Source organism: Lepisosteus oculatus, chromosome 5, assembly GCF_040954835.1.
Source record: "Lepisosteus oculatus isolate fLepOcu1 chromosome 5, fLepOcu1.hap2, whole genome shotgun sequence".
NCBI lineage: Eukaryota > Metazoa > Chordata > Actinopteri > Semionotiformes > Lepisosteidae > Lepisosteus > Lepisosteus oculatus.
The window spans coordinates 32819666-32835379 of record NC_090700.1 but is presented as its reverse complement, the minus strand read 5'-3'; the positions used below and the strand labels follow the sequence as shown (position 1 = coordinate 32835379).

The 15714-nt window shown below is 37.7% G+C and overlaps 1 protein-coding gene across 1 annotated transcript; it reads right to left on the bottom strand.

Annotated features, from left to right (window-relative positions):
• Positions 1-1711: 1711 nt before the first annotated feature.
• LOC102689456 (1-acylglycerol-3-phosphate O-acyltransferase Pnpla3-like) lies at positions 1712-15151 on the bottom strand. The gene is made up of 9 exons (XM_015342077.2): positions 14627-15151; positions 13236-13468; positions 11322-11387; positions 10172-10381; positions 7781-7841; positions 5037-5282; positions 3824-3938; positions 3377-3499; positions 1712-2545 (listed from the first exon to the last, which is right to left on the bottom strand). The coding sequence occupies exons 1-9, from the start codon at positions 14841-14843 to the stop codon at positions 2143-2145; spliced, it is 1674 nt and encodes a 557-aa protein (XP_015197563.2). The 5' UTR covers positions 14844-15151; the 3' UTR covers positions 1712-2142.
• Positions 15152-15714: the final 563 nt, after the last annotated feature.

The following is a 15714-nucleotide window of genomic DNA, read 5'->3' as shown; positions in this document are numbered from 1 at the left end:
TTCTAAAAGTACCAAATACCAGGAAATGGTCACAGTTATCTTACTGTTTTGTCAAATGATCAACAAAAAAGTTGTTGTCCTTGAGAACATGCAATAGAATCACAGGATCTTTCATGCTTTTGACTTGTGTTAATGTAATTTCATAGGCTTTAAGTAATGACTTCCAAACTGTGCCAGAAGGAAAGAAATGTGAAAATTAAATGTATTTTTGGAGGAACTGTTTTTAAAGTTTACCCTGCACTATGTGAACTGAACCTCTTTAAAATCTATTTTTTGTACAGGTCTAGCTTGTTGGTGGAATCAATACCTAAACATTAGCTTTTATGGTTTTATTTTTTTAATCTGTTTTTATTTTTCATTTAAGAATAAATGAACTGATCATGTATACATTATGATTTCTAGTTCTTGGACATACAGGTACATGCTTTTTGGATTAAAGTATGTTCAGATATTATGTATAATGTTCTATCATACAAATGACTACCTCCATTGTGTAAAATAAACTATGATTAAGTGATTTTAATTGAACTAGTGTGTTTGTATATCATTTGCTTGGTATAATATAAATGCCAGATACTTCTTAATGTGTTAAAAAGGAAAAAAAATTGGGAAAGCTGAGCCAATATATCTAAACAAATAAAAATAATAACTTTTACACTGTAACTGGCATGTAGCACATGCACCAATATTGGAGCTGCATGACTCCTAAGGTTCAACAAATTTGTTAAGGCATCAAATGCACAGTAAGATTTCAGTTATTCTTTAAAACAAATTATTGGGGGTTTGAAGAATAAAGTTGCATCAGGGTTCCCTACCAAAAGTATGATTTCCATATCATTTACAACACTCTTTTCTTTTAACAATCAATCTACCACTTCTTCAGTCTATCACTCAGACTTGATTTATGTGTGTATTTTTTCACTATCATTTTAAAGTCAGTAATTAAATACAGAGACATTCCAGGAAATACTCCATGAGTGATGCTTTACAGATTCAGATACAGTTGGAAAGATTTGATTTTGCATGACCTCTGCTGCGATGCTTCTCTGAGGTTGTGAGACTTCGGGTACGTTCCCAAAGCTCGCGTGATCACTGGTGAGACGTAAAATAAGTTGTCTGACCTCTGCAATGTCTTCTCAGGGGTCATGTGGGCTGTACTGCATACTAGATTTAGGTGATGTGTGTACTCTAAATTTTTACTAATTCTAAAGTCAATAATAAAATACAAGAAATACTTAAGTGAATCACGCTATACAGAGATTCAGATATAGTTGAAGAGTTTTGATTTTGCATGACCTCTACTGCGATGCATACTAGCGGTAGTGTGAACTCTGCTGCGAAGTGGACTGAAAGTCACAGATCTGATTTTGATTTTGAGAATTAGGAACAGCGTTTTAATTAGATTATCTTCATTTTCTGCTGGGCAGATGTAGACTGAAAATTTTCTGTGGTCTTCCTGGAGCTCAAGAAGCTCGTGCCCATGGCATCCCAGGGCTCACAGAGGTTTAAGATGAGCAGGTCGAGTGTAGAGGAGGCAGCAATCCATTAACCTCAACTCTAGGCTCTTGGGATGGATTCACTTTGTCTTTCTCACAGTGGATGCTTGGGAAACTTGGCACTTCTTCTAGACTGGCTTCAAACTCCAAGGGTAGGTTGACTGATGTGCGCGTCCTAACTTTCACTATCAAGTCAGTAATTAAATACAGAGACATTCCAGGAAATATTTATTTCAGTGAATGACGCTTTATGAGATTCAGATACAGTTGGAAAGATTTGATTTTGCATGACCTCTGCTGCGATGCTTCTCTGAGGTTGTGAGACCTCGACAACATCCCCAAAGCTCCCATGACCTCTGCTGAGACATGTAAAAGAAGTTGTTTGACCTCTGCAACATCCTCCCAGGGGCCACGTGACTCTGCTCTGTCCCCAAGGGTCATGTGGCCTGTGCTGTGCACAAGACTTACCTGATGAGCGTACCCTAATTCTCACTTATCTGATTTTACTGAGAATTGGGAACAGTGTTTTAATTATGTTCGTTTTCTTAATTATGTTCGTGTAGGGCAGATGTAGACTGAATATTTTCTGTGGTCTTCCTGGAGCTCGAGAAGCTGGTGCCCCTGGCATCCCAGGGCTCCCAAAGTTTTAAGATGAGCAGGTCAAGTGTAGAGGGGGCAGCAATCCATTAACCTCAACCCCAGGCTCTTGGGATGGATTCACTTGGTCTTTCTCACAGCAGATGCTTGAGGAACTTGGCACTTCTTCTAGACTGGCTTCAAACTCCAAGGGTAGGTTGTCTTTGCTTTCCTTTAGAGCTCCCTGGCTGGGCTGCCCCTCCAATGCTAACTGCAGATTGAGCAGGAAGGTAAACTCAAGTGAATCGTGGTATACATCAGACTGCTCATCAGTGTTGTCCATGAAGGAGCTACTGGAAGTGGAGAGCCGAAGATGCAGTGCTGATTGCTGATGGAGGTCAGGGGGAATGCGTTTTCTTTCTGGCTTTGTCAGGAGATCCACCCCAGAAGAAAAGTCAGATCCAGCTGTAAATCTGCAAACAACACAATACAGACAAGTATGAATACTATTGGACTGGTATATTGGTAAATGACCATTATTTGGCAAGCTGCAAGACTAAAAGCCAGAGGCATCTAGTGTAATGGGTTTAGATGTAATCTGATTAAAGTACAGACAATAAGAAGTAGTGAAAGAGTGACCCAAGACTAAACATTCTTCCTCGTTCACATTAATAATCGTGCCATTGACTGTAATGACTTGAAACAGGCAGCAAACATCATAAACCTGCATATAACATGCTATACAAAAAGTGTAAATGAAATTTAATGTTCATAATTACAGTGTATTACATGCAAGTTAAGAGAAATGTGCATTACAAGTATCACATAGGTAACTTGATGAAGCAACCTATGTAAATAATTTCTTCTTGTCATCTAGTAAATCTGGATGACCTCTAAACATGCGCAAGAGATGCTTGAATAAATATTTAGTGATTAAAGCAAGGAAGGTAGATTTGAGCACAATCACCTGCAATATTTTAGTTTTGGAAACTAATTTTCATTTTCAGTTTATTTTTCTAAACAACATTGTTTTGTTTCATCTGTCATTTGCTGTGTTTTTGCTTAAAATTAAAATTAAAAATTTAATTAAAAAATTAAAATAATTTAATGCAGTCGGCTGTGCATTGTTCAAGGGAGGCACATTGTACTTATAGAATAACATTTTTTGAAAGCATCATAATATCCATCCTACCAAGTGCTTTAGTTTTGTATTGGTAGACTTTAAGAATAATTCAAGGTCCGAAGGCCACTTATTTATAATGATCCTTTTTCTTCAGAGCTCTCGTTGGTGTTCTAGGTCTTACCTGTCTGCCAAGTTCTTCTGAAGGCTTCGGACTAAAATATTTTTGAGGAAATACGCTATCTGCTTCATATCCTCCCACAGCCAAAATGCTTCCTCTGGAAGATCTTTTAACTTGATTAGCAATCTAGTTAGAGAAAACACAAGGAACATATAGGAATCTCCAGTGACTCACAGATTCTAACAAGGCCTTCGGCAGTACTACTTAAACATGAACAGGAAGACAGATACACTCCATATTGCAGTTAACTTGTCTAATTATTCTGATTCATCTGCTCTCTGCTTGCAAACTGTCCTTTTCTAGGTGTGTTTGTCACTCAAGTCAGAGTACATACTGATTTGCACACAAAGTAGACAAAAGGTGGTTTTCCCATTTATGATTGTTTAGGTGCTGCTGTCCATTTGGATGATTCGTATTGTGCAAGGATGTAAAAATAACTAGATTCCTTACCTGTGACTAAAGAAGAAGAACATGACAGCAGGAAGTGTGTAGGGAAGAAGTAGATAGGAGATCAAGCGCGCAGAGACAGAGCTGTTCTGAAAGCCCCTCAGGTTGCACAACAACGCTAGAACAGACACATTCAGAACCAGTGTTACCATGTAAAGCCCCTGTTACTGATCATTAATCAAACACACTGACAAAAATAAGAAAATTAAAAAGCAGAATTTCAGCTGCAGTGGATGACTATAATTAAAAATAGAATTTCCGATCCAAAATGGAGCAGCCATGATCTCAGTACCTCCTTGGGCCTTCTGTTTCCAGTTCAGGCTTCTTGTCTTACAAGGAGGGGTATCTTTCTGATAATGCATGGATAAATCTGTTTACACAGTTAGTGAAAATGATGGGGTATTTGGATAACTTTACTAATCTCACCAAATAACACAACACATGCAAATACAGTATATAACAATAGCCAAATGATCCAGAAGTGCTTTATACATGGATACAGGATCCTACCACTGAAGAGCAGCACCCACTCAGGTAATACGCTGCAGGATTTACTTGTATGTGCCAGCAGCCCTAACGCATGACAGAAACTCCTACAGTATGTCAAATAATTACAGGGGAATATAAGGAAGACCACGTTCTGCAAGCCCAAAACAAAATTTAACCAAGACGCCATCCATGGTCAATTTCGATGGACATCTTGTCAGGATGCAGTTGGAACAGTGGTGCAGTGGTAAGCAATGCTGTCTTGCAATGCTGTCAATTCTGGACCTGGGGTGCCATCTGTGTAGAGTTTGTATATTCTCCCTGACTCGACTCTAAACCACATTGGTTAACACTGCTGCCTAACAGCACTGGGGCCCTGGGTATTCATTCCTGGGGTGCTATCTGTGTGGGATTTGTATTTTCTCCTCGTGATCATGTAGGTATATGCATTGCTTGCTGGGTTAGGTTCTGGATCCCACCTCCTGCAACCCTTCACTAGATAAAGTGATTGCAGAATGGATGGATGTTTCATGGCTAAGAGCAGGAATAGCACCACCTACCAGACCAAAAACACCACGTACAGAGACAAATTGATTTTCTCCCACCCCAGTACCTACCTGACCCAACTTTGCTTACCCTCCAAGACCTCATAAAATCAGGCTACAAGATAGGAACATTAAAACAAGTCTCAATAAATACATATTAATTAGATCCAAAAAATAAAGCACACCTCCTTGCAGCCATGCAGGCAGGCTGCAGTACACCGCTTGTTCCATTGAGCTCAGATTCCAGCTCCAGTCCTCCAGGGCATCCCGGTATTCTTGTGTATCAGAGCTTCCTTCCAGGCATGGTGGCGTACCCGCTTCTTCCTGCTCTGTCTCCTCCAGACCTCCCAGGTGATCCCTCACACTACCAGAGCACAGGCCGTCCAGAGACAGGGAGCCACTCGCCTGAGGCAGCCGATTTCCCATCAGATCTATGAATATGTACAAAATGAGGTGACATTTTTTTTGTATGGAAGTATGGAAGTGAAGGCTTTAAAGTCTCAAGGTACATAAAAATGAAGAAATTTGATTAAAAAATGTAATTTTTGTATGTATTAAACCTTACATTTGTCATTTAGTCCTTATACTGTGGTACATGGTACTTTGGGGGTAATGATAATAGTAACAGTCATACAGTACAATAACATGTGACAGTCAACATCGCACATATAAAAGCTTTAGCCCTTATTTCTTTATAAGAATGAAAAATGTTTCACAGTGTAAAATTTACTTCTGATGTTGCCAACAGAAAACAAGATTTTTGAAAAGTGCAAAAGATAAATCTGGAAAACAAGTATGAAAATGTATGCTGCAGATGTTTTTCTGTAAATTTAAGCCAAGAACATGATGCATTAAAGTTTTCCTAGGAATGTACGGTGAAAAAGTCTTGCAAAAGGGTGATAGTGAAGCAAGAAAGCAATTGGCAACAGCACTTACAGTATGCATCCAAAACAAATCAAAGCAGATTTCTCTTCTTGTCAAATACAATTAATTATTTCATATTAAACGAATGAAGTCTACAGTAACTTGCCTGCATCTCTGAAGTGTCCTTGCCACTGGAATAAGCTCAAAGAAAGGAGTAGGTAACCTTGTGTCGACCTACAGTTTAAACCAGAGGTCACATGACTCTAAAGGGGCGTGCTCATGCATATTTTGGCATATGCCAGCAGCGACTTTGTTTTTAGAAGAGGTGTGAATGCATGTGACAGTCAGAATCATGGGCTATGTTCCCAGGTTCAGTCATTTTTAATTGGAAAGGTTCCCATCTCTGGTCAACTGTCACTTTAGGTAGGGCAGATTCTATCACATTTTTAATTCTAAATAATACTAGCAAATAGTATGTTTTTTCTGTATTATCCTTACAAAACAGCTACTGTATATTGTAGGAGCTACTGGTATATCATAGTTAAACATTTATATTCTAGTTTTATTGTACACTCAGTGTAGGATACACCAAATATAATCCTTGTATATAATTATTTTTTTCTATTGTTAACCTGTTGTTCAAAAATGATTTTTCTTACTTCTAAACATTTGTACACATTGCAGAACACCAGTACACAAAGGAAATGTATTTTAAAATTAAAACAGCTCAAAATGTCTGTTTTCACCAAACACAGTACTGACAACTCTGATCTGTAAAGTCCTTAGTGACCATCAATCATTTAAACTTGCTTATCATTAAATATAGGACAAACCCTCATCAAAAATACTATTCAAACAAATTCTACATTGATGGCAACAATAAGAAATTTTAAATGTATCATGTTTATATATCTGAATATGTTAATCTGTGTTGGTTTGTGATAAATGTATTGAAAATATGGAAAGATTTTCAATTATTGGTGAATACACAATTGAAACAGTAATACAGAATAAGCACAATTATGATCCTACAATTAGATTATGATCCCTGTGTTTGTAAAAAAAAAGTTGAATATTTTCAAATTATATTAACTTCAGATAATAATATTTGAATAATTTCTGATATTGCTGAAATATGTAATGTACAAAAAAAAGATCAAACGTAACTCAATTTGTCCTAGGTCTATAATGATTTTAATACTATCGATTTTGCAGTATATAGCAAACTGGCAGACACCAGTGCCATGTCATGTCATTTGCCAAACTGCTTTATACCATACAGTGTTGAAGCCGGAGCCTACCTGGCAAGCAACGAGCGCAAGGCAGGGTACACCCTGGACAGAGCGCTAGTCCACTGCAGGGCAAGTTCCAGCCAATCATACATGGGGACAATTTGTAGGCCAAGGGGAGAAATTTGGCCCAAACACCTGGATAACTTCTTACTCTTATCTAGAAATGCTGGGATCTTTAATGACCACTAAGAGTCAGGACCTCAGTTTAACGTTTCATCCAAAAGACGGTACCCTCTACAGTACACAGTACAGCCACTATACTGGGGTTTTAGGACCCACAAAGACCGCAGGGTGGGTGCCCCCCACTGGCTCCACTTACACTACTTCCAGCAGCAACCATAACTTCCCAGGAGTTCTCACATCCAGGTTCTGACCAGGCTCAACCCTGCTTAGCTTTAGTGGGTAGCCAGTTGAGAGCTGCAGGGTGATATAGCTGCTGGCACAGATACTAGTGTTCTCAGATATTTCTGCCTGAGCCCTGCTTGTGTGAACTTTTACCAATACATTCTAGAACAATAAGTTCTCTAAGGATTCTAGAACAAATGGATCTTTCTTCTCTCTCCTTTGCTTCACACAACTGTCAAAGACTGCTTAAAAGGGTTCTAATGATTTAAAAAATGAATTGCTGTACGGCGGATGTATGAATTGAGGCATATACAGTAATTGCCCTTTTCTCAATTTTCATATGGTAGTTATAGAGTGCTGGTCTAAAGAACCCCCGCAATGAAACCTTAGGATAAGGACAGATCATTTGGATCTAACATGTTGTTTACCATTTGCTTGCAGAAAGAATACAGCATCCTGGTATCCATGGTAATATGCCCTTTTTAGTGCCTAAAAATGAGAAGAAAAAAATACATACCAGTACATATAGTACAGTATATACATATGGGTACACACATTGAAAAAAGGGTATGGCATTGAAAACCAGATTCACTGATTTATTATGTGCAAGTAATAAGTAATGTTTTTGTTAATGAAACAGATTGTTTATTTAAGTTCATTCTTCCCAGTTATGCACAGTTTGGCTACAATAGTCATATATTTGCAACAGTGTGGACAACACATCACAGATACTGTATCTTTTGTATGTTATAGAGTTAAAATGCATAAATGTCATTCATACTATTTCATAGATATACTGTATACAGAAAACCTAGATGGGCGTATTTGTAGCCTATTGTTACATTTTAATGCTTCTCATTATCTATCTCTCTAACGTCTGTTATTCACAAAGCAATTCAGACTACTTATATTCTGAGGAGCCAAGCAGCATATACAGTAAATCAGTCTCACTTCACAGCAGCAAGAAGCACACAAATCCATTCAAATCTGATAGATACATGTACAGTAACCTCTCCTTCATGTAAAACATCATTGTTGGGCTTTGCTCTCTATCTTAGGTAACAGAACTCACTAAAAGCTATATCTTACCACTTATGCATTATTAACTGTGCACTTCAGCACAATGTTACTAAATGCCTCCACTTACGTAAAGCAATTTCTGACAATGCAGTAAAGGCAGTTAAGTCAAATGCATTCCTTCATGTGAGATTAGGACCACAAATAGACAAATGTTCATGAATGTGGGAAGGGTCAGTGTTTTGTTGTTGCTAGCAAGGGTCTGAAGCCCTGTTTTATACATTGAGGCAATAAGAAATAAAGGGCTGGTCCGCCGCAGTGAACCAACTGTGTGTTTTCCATCCTGAGTACAGATTAATTGCGAGGCAGTTTGCTAAAATGGCTAGAGTGAATATGCTTAAAATAATAACCCCAATACTTAACCCAGCAACAAACATCTGTTTGGGATTATAAAACTCACCGTCTAACGTTTCTGTAGTAAAAGACATCTGTAGCAAAAGGTAAAAGGCTGGTCATCTGTCATTAAGTCTGATTGCACATATTACTGATAGCTAATATTAAATGGCTGCTTATAGAATGAACAGCTTAGGCAAATTTCTATCGCTTTACTTAAAAGCAACTCTGAGATTAAAACAGGTTAAAAAACTGTAATGTTAATATCTACTATATGTACACAATTAATGAATTTGCATAATTATCTGTCTAAATAAACATGTTTCATATTTAAAAGAGACAACATATGGGGAAGCAGTGTAACGGTGCAGAAATATTTATGGAGAGTAGGTTTGTCACTGAGAAAACTGAAACGTATTTTTATATGTTTTGCTTTTCCAGTATTTCCTGTATCTTATAAATGTATTTTTACAGTTCCAAGTGTAAATTACAAATCAGAGGAAATCATTTTGCAAACTTGCATGTTTGGCTGCTGTTAGCTTAAACATAATCCCATCAATTCATTTCCTGAAGGAACCCAAAATGTCAGCTTCAATAGCATGGGAAAGGGATTCGTTGCAGACTTCCTTGACTCTCTGTATAACAGATAGTCTATTTTTACTGTCCTGAATGATTTCAAATTTCCCTTTGTTTCTGCATCCTTGATCTGCGCTCAGTCAGCCAGTTTCTTTTAAGATGGTGAATGAATGGACAATCTACTGTAGCCAATTGCATCTGAAGCAGTGACCTTATAACCCTATCAAAAAAGTCTCTTAAACAATGTTAAAATGGACCTAATTAAATTTCTGACCAAAGGAACAATGGTTTCAATGTAAAAAGCTTTCCACATCTGTTTGAAAATGGACTCAGGGTGGCTACCTTTTTATCACTTTCATCTTCTCACAAAACACCCAAAACACTCCTCATTTTTGTACTTCCAAGCAAATTCTGAAGCATGATTGAGGTGATATCATGACCTGTCTCACTCACGGCAGTCCCTGACGGCTTAGCAAAGCATCTCAGATGATCACACATAGAGTTTGGTGAGCTCAGGGAGACATAGACATCCTTAACAATTATGCAACCAAATACCAATACTGAAATGCACTTAAAGGAAATGTAGCCCAGTATTCATGGTCTCTTCAAATCACTCAGTTGATAAAGTATGTTTTGCTTTAATATGAACAAATACTGTATATGCATGTAAAAATCCAAAAGTAAAATATATTTTGTATTGTACTTTCATTCAGATTAGTGAAATGATTCAAATCTCATGATCATGTAAAACAAAAACAACAGTTTTGACTTTGCTGTTTCATACATTTGGAGGCTACAGACATGCATTATCAGTTTTCGTGAGAGGATCTTACCACGCTGGTAGGGGGGAAGAGCGCATCCATCATTCGGAAAAAGTTTTGCAGTGTGAACTGGAAGTTAAAACTGTTCACGTGCACATGGTAGAAGCTGGGGGGCTGGTCGCAGGGGCAGATGTCCACCTCACCAGCAAAAGGAGACACTGTTAGGGTGAGGCTGGAGTCCTGGATGGGCTGGATGTTAGTGAAGCCTCCATCAATGTAATGCTATGCCCAAAATCACAAATAAAAAAGTTTGAATGTCAGCTTCACCTAAAAACAATTGTCTGATATTCTAGAGAATACTATTGAAAATATTTATAGACTAGTAGAACAACAGTAGTTTAGTCCATTCATTCTTTAGTTTAACAGTAAAGTATGTCTAAATGTAAACAGGCTAATGTTACACCGTTTATGATAGACATAATGGATATTTCACAATGTTTGTAATAAATGTTCACTGTATTCTATTATCAATTTATTCTACTAAAATTGAAGCCAAAGACTGTTTTTATTACAAAACCTACAATAAGAAAAAATATCTGGGATTTGGGAAATCATACATCCCCTAATGTTGTCAGCCTTGAGCCTTGACTATGTGTTGACTGTTTGAGATGGCCTGTAGTATTCAGTTGACTGTTTGAGATGGCCTGTAGATTTCAGAGGTGCAGTCCTATGGACTTGAGCCTGAATCCAGGTTAGGCTCTCTCAGAAGTCAGAACTGTCTCTGCAATAGGAAGTTTAAAACTGAAATTTTCCTTCTCAGGTCATAATGTTAAATCTTATTTTGAAATATATTTTAATAACAGCAAAGATTTTGTTTTAGATTTTACTGTCACCACCCCAAGCCTGTATACTGTATTTAGCTATATAAATTATTCACCAAGCAGTCTGAACAAGTGAAATCACAAACTACTACTTCAATGCAAATTTTAGTTGCAGCTATAGTAGATCAATTGGAATTTCAGGAATCCTGTCAGTAAAGGCGAATAGCTATTCAATTCATGCAACACATGGGTAAGAACATGATGTGCATAAGAAGGTCAATAGAAACCATTCAATGGTCAAGGCCATCTGCCCAGACCTGATGGATTACATCTACAGTAAACTGGAGTGATGGAGTCGAGGATGGACAAAGCACAGCAAGACGAGGAATTCTGAATCTCACCTCTCCGCGGAAACTCGGGGGCTTCAGCCCACAGTAGAAAGGAACAAAGCAGCTGCATAACAGTGCCTGCAAGTGAAGACGTAACACTTAAGGGAGAAATATTTTCTTACAGTGCTTACTAGTCGGGAGTACTTTCTAGTAGGAGAAAAATATTATTAAATATTAAGTCCTCTCTCAAACCTATCATTTTGTACTATAATTTCACTCTGCGATATTCATAAGAATAAAATGCATGAAGGACATAAGACAGCTACTGCACTAGCAATGTCATTTGTGTAATTATAGTTACTGATTTGAAGTTGATTAGCAAGTCAATGAAACCTTCAAAATCCTTGTCAGAGACGGCAAAGACATGGCTCTGATATGAATTATAAGCCTTTTCTTCGATCATGGGTCTTTGCTGGTACCTGAGTGGTGACGCAAAGGTGGGATGTTCACAATTTCCATATAGTATGGAAACATTCAAGTTGGAAATTCTGCAATGTGAAAGTGTTTTCAGGCACAGAAACCTAGATGAGTGAAGGGTTTTAAAATCTATATGGGTCAAGTATAACAAACCTTCAAAGAGTTAGGAGTAAGCTACAGACCACATCATTCTAATACCAACTCCAGAACTGAGAGATACAGAACTCCAGATTTTAACTAATGTCATGGAATAATAACAGCTGAAACTAAATGGTAGACAAGGCAGAACACTTTCTAGAAGGAATGTCTGCATTAGTGTTTTAATACAATCAAGACCAAGTGAGGATAACAGGGGTGACAGCACCATTAGTCAATAGTTATTATTAAAAAATACCATATGGTATATCCACGCTTTATTGTAACTATTTCCTGACATACCTTCGGGATTAAGAAAGAGAAATGTAATTGGACATTTAACTTCTAACCATTTTGTTTTGAGCATTCCAATAATGATATACTCTCTATTTGAAAAATTGCATGAAATGCAATTTAATAGCATTAAGCATTAACTCTTATTACTCAAAAAACAGTCCTTCTTCTCTTTTGATTGGAAAAACAGTCCTTCTACATTTGATTGTAAATCATACAGCTCCTCTCACTGAGCTGTTCTTTTGAACTCACACAGCAATGTGGCCCACCTGTGACTGTTAACTGGGATTTTCATGTGTGAGATTTTCTCTCTCTGAAGTCAATCATAATAGCAAGGAAGACCTTAGCTCTACTAAAGGAGTTGGAGGTTTTATGTGGATTTAGGAGGGGCTTTCAATTCAGATGACGATAAGAGAGAAAGGCAAAAACATGTTCAAATTCTGTCTGGATCCCAAAAACAAACAAATGAAAATCTCATAAAATGATCAAAAGCCTGAGAAGGATTCTTAAGTGTAGTAAAATAGAGAAACAATGTTAGAGTTCTAAGATAAATACACTAGAAGCTGGTCAGCATGACAAAGTGATTCCAGGTGCCAGGCATGTCCTGTACTGGTGTCTTACTCATTTCCTAATGACCTAAACCATGTCATTATAACTGCAATCAAACTCATTTAACTGCTTCTTCCAGCTCTTTAGGCTCTGATTGTAAAGAGCACACATCGTACCAGCCCTCCAAGACCAGGACTGGACTGCCCTGTTTAAAGCACTGTGGTTTGTATAAACACATCATACAGACATTCACTGGTGAAAGGAGGCTGCCAGTTGCACTCGGCATAGAACTGTTAAATGTGCCACAGATGTCTGAGATGTTGACTTCCCTAATGCTGTTACTCCTACAGGTAAACAAATATATATTTGAAACATTTCAGCATTTATTTAAAGAAAGGGAAGAAAATGAGGCTCAATTAACAAAGCAGACATCAATCTATATTGATCCTAGGCATCCCTCTTTAAGGCTGTATATTAAATAATGAACTGTCCTCTTTTCTAATACCACTGAAACCAGTGGACAGTGTTCACCTGAACAAGCTCTTCTTTTGACATGAAGTCTGACATCAGGATGTTCTCTCCATCCATCAGGCGGGTCATGGAGATGTAGAGGCGCCCAGTGGCCAGTTCGTGGGCATTGTCTGGCAGACTCCGGTGCAGGCAGCACTCCAGCAGCTTGAAGACATTGAAGGAAGGGTGCAGGGGACCCAGCAGGTGCTTCCTGCTCGCCCGGGCTGTAGCAAGCATTTCATCACGCATGCACTCTGTACCAGAGAAGACGTGGTCACAGACTGAAAGCAGAACCACTGGAGCACAGAGTGGAGTGCAGATATTATGGAGAATATTAACATCTCTCTGTACTAAATCACACAATAAATTGCTTTTATGTCAGCTTCATCAAAAAAATATTAACAAATACAATACTGATAATTTGCAGAAACGTTTTTAAAATAAATTGTTATTGTAATATAATATTTAACTTCAATTAGAACTGAAACAGAGAAAACCCTATGATGGTGTTTTTTGCATTTACAGAAATTAAAATGACTTCCAAAAGCACTGGGACAGTGAAATACAAAGTGGAATTTGCACTATTAACTGACAGAGAATAGAATTCCTAGACATTTTATTTTAATGTCTAAAATAAAGTCAATTCAATTCCACCTAATTAAACTGCGAGTTGATCTTTTTTTTTTTGAAGGAGCAAATGCTTTAAGACAGCTGAATAACAGGTGTCTCCTGTTGGTCAGGAGTCTGTTGTTAAGTAATTGGGTACTTATGAAATCCTATCAACCTATCTTGCTTTGCCTTCAGTTTTTGAAGTTTATAGTTGAAAGCCAAAATGAAAACCAAAGCTATTTCTGTTTTAAAAAAGGCAGGCAATTTTGAAACTAAGAGAACAGAACAACTCACTGAGGACCACAACACAGAAACTGAGCACATGGAAATAATCGGTATTGGAATATATTGAAGTAAAAAGAAACGACAGGTATAATTACTAATCAAACAGGAAAATCCTCCTCAGCTGACGACAGAAAAATGATCAAGATTGTCAAAGTAAACATTAAAACAAACAAATTTCCCCAATGGAATAATAAAGCTTGAATTGAATTTAAAACAACAGTCGGTGAAATCGTCAAAAACCTCACAGGAGTGAAGGTATCAAAGCCGCAGTTCCTAGAAGACTAAAATTCTACAATTACAAGTTCTACACCACAGCATAGGAACCTCTCACCAGCAACAAGAAAGAAAAAAACAGACTGGAATTTACTGATAAAAATACAAACATGAGCCAAGAAACAAGGTTTATGGCTGGTTGAGACCAAGATAAACCTTTACCAAAGTGATGGAAAGGCAGAAATGTGGGGAAATAAAGAAATTGCAGATGCTCCAAAGAAGAGATGAAAGCTGTTTTTACTTACCCATATTTGCTCCGCAGACAACGGCTGCTGCAGCTAGCGACCCCGCGGACGCGCCGAACACCTTGGGCGCTGCGTGTATAACCCCAGGGGCCAGGTCAAACAGACACTGGGCAGCACCAAGCTGGTAAACCGCCAGGAACCCAGAGCCTGAGAAAGAGATGGAGAAGGGCGGAATCCCAGATTGTACACTGCCATTCCCAGACATCGGTGGTGACATTTTCAAACTCTCTTGACTGCTCAGGATTAAAAAAACGTCCTCCTGTTTACGGTTGGTTAATTACTGGAAGTTTTATTCTTTTCTACACCATTAGGCCGCCATTAAAAAGAATACCTAACCTGGCCGTTTATTAACTCTCCGTTTAAAGAAAAAAAGTCTTTAGTAATGAGATTGTCAGCATGTTTGTTTTGCATTATTTTCTTTTATAAATGAAAGGACAATTAGTTGAATGACTGGTGTTGCGTTTAACACATTTCCTATAATACATCAATAGACATATATTTTTAAAAAATCACTATGGTGCTGCATATAAAAAGAAATATCCCCCAGCTTCCATCTGAAACATTAAAAGGCTGTTCTTTCATGTGCATGCTACGAAGTCACCAGAATAACTATCTGATATGCCGGTCAAGATCTCCTTTTAAACTGGCTGCCTTTACGGTCATTAACATTGTGATTAAGGGGAAAAAATGACAGCAGTCTTCCTGTGATATTGTATAATGCTATACACACGCTAAACCCAATTAGCCACACTGCCGATCTAGTGGCAGCTTGTACTATTTTATGTTGTTGTTTTACCTACGCTAGTAACAAACTGCAATGACTCAAGAGAAAAACCTGGCAACGCTACTAATATTCCCTAGTACAGATACTTATTATACAAATGGCGAAATGGGTTTTAATGTTCTAATGTTTTTTTTTAATATTTCACGAAAAAGAACAATAATTCAATCTTTTTTTCTCTTCCTCATTATTCCTCCTACGCATTTTGATCGACTGAGATTCGTCAGGCTGTATACGAAAACTCGAATTTGGAAGAAAAAGGAGAATTTAGAATTGGCTTTGCTTACTTCTCCCATTTGAACTGAAA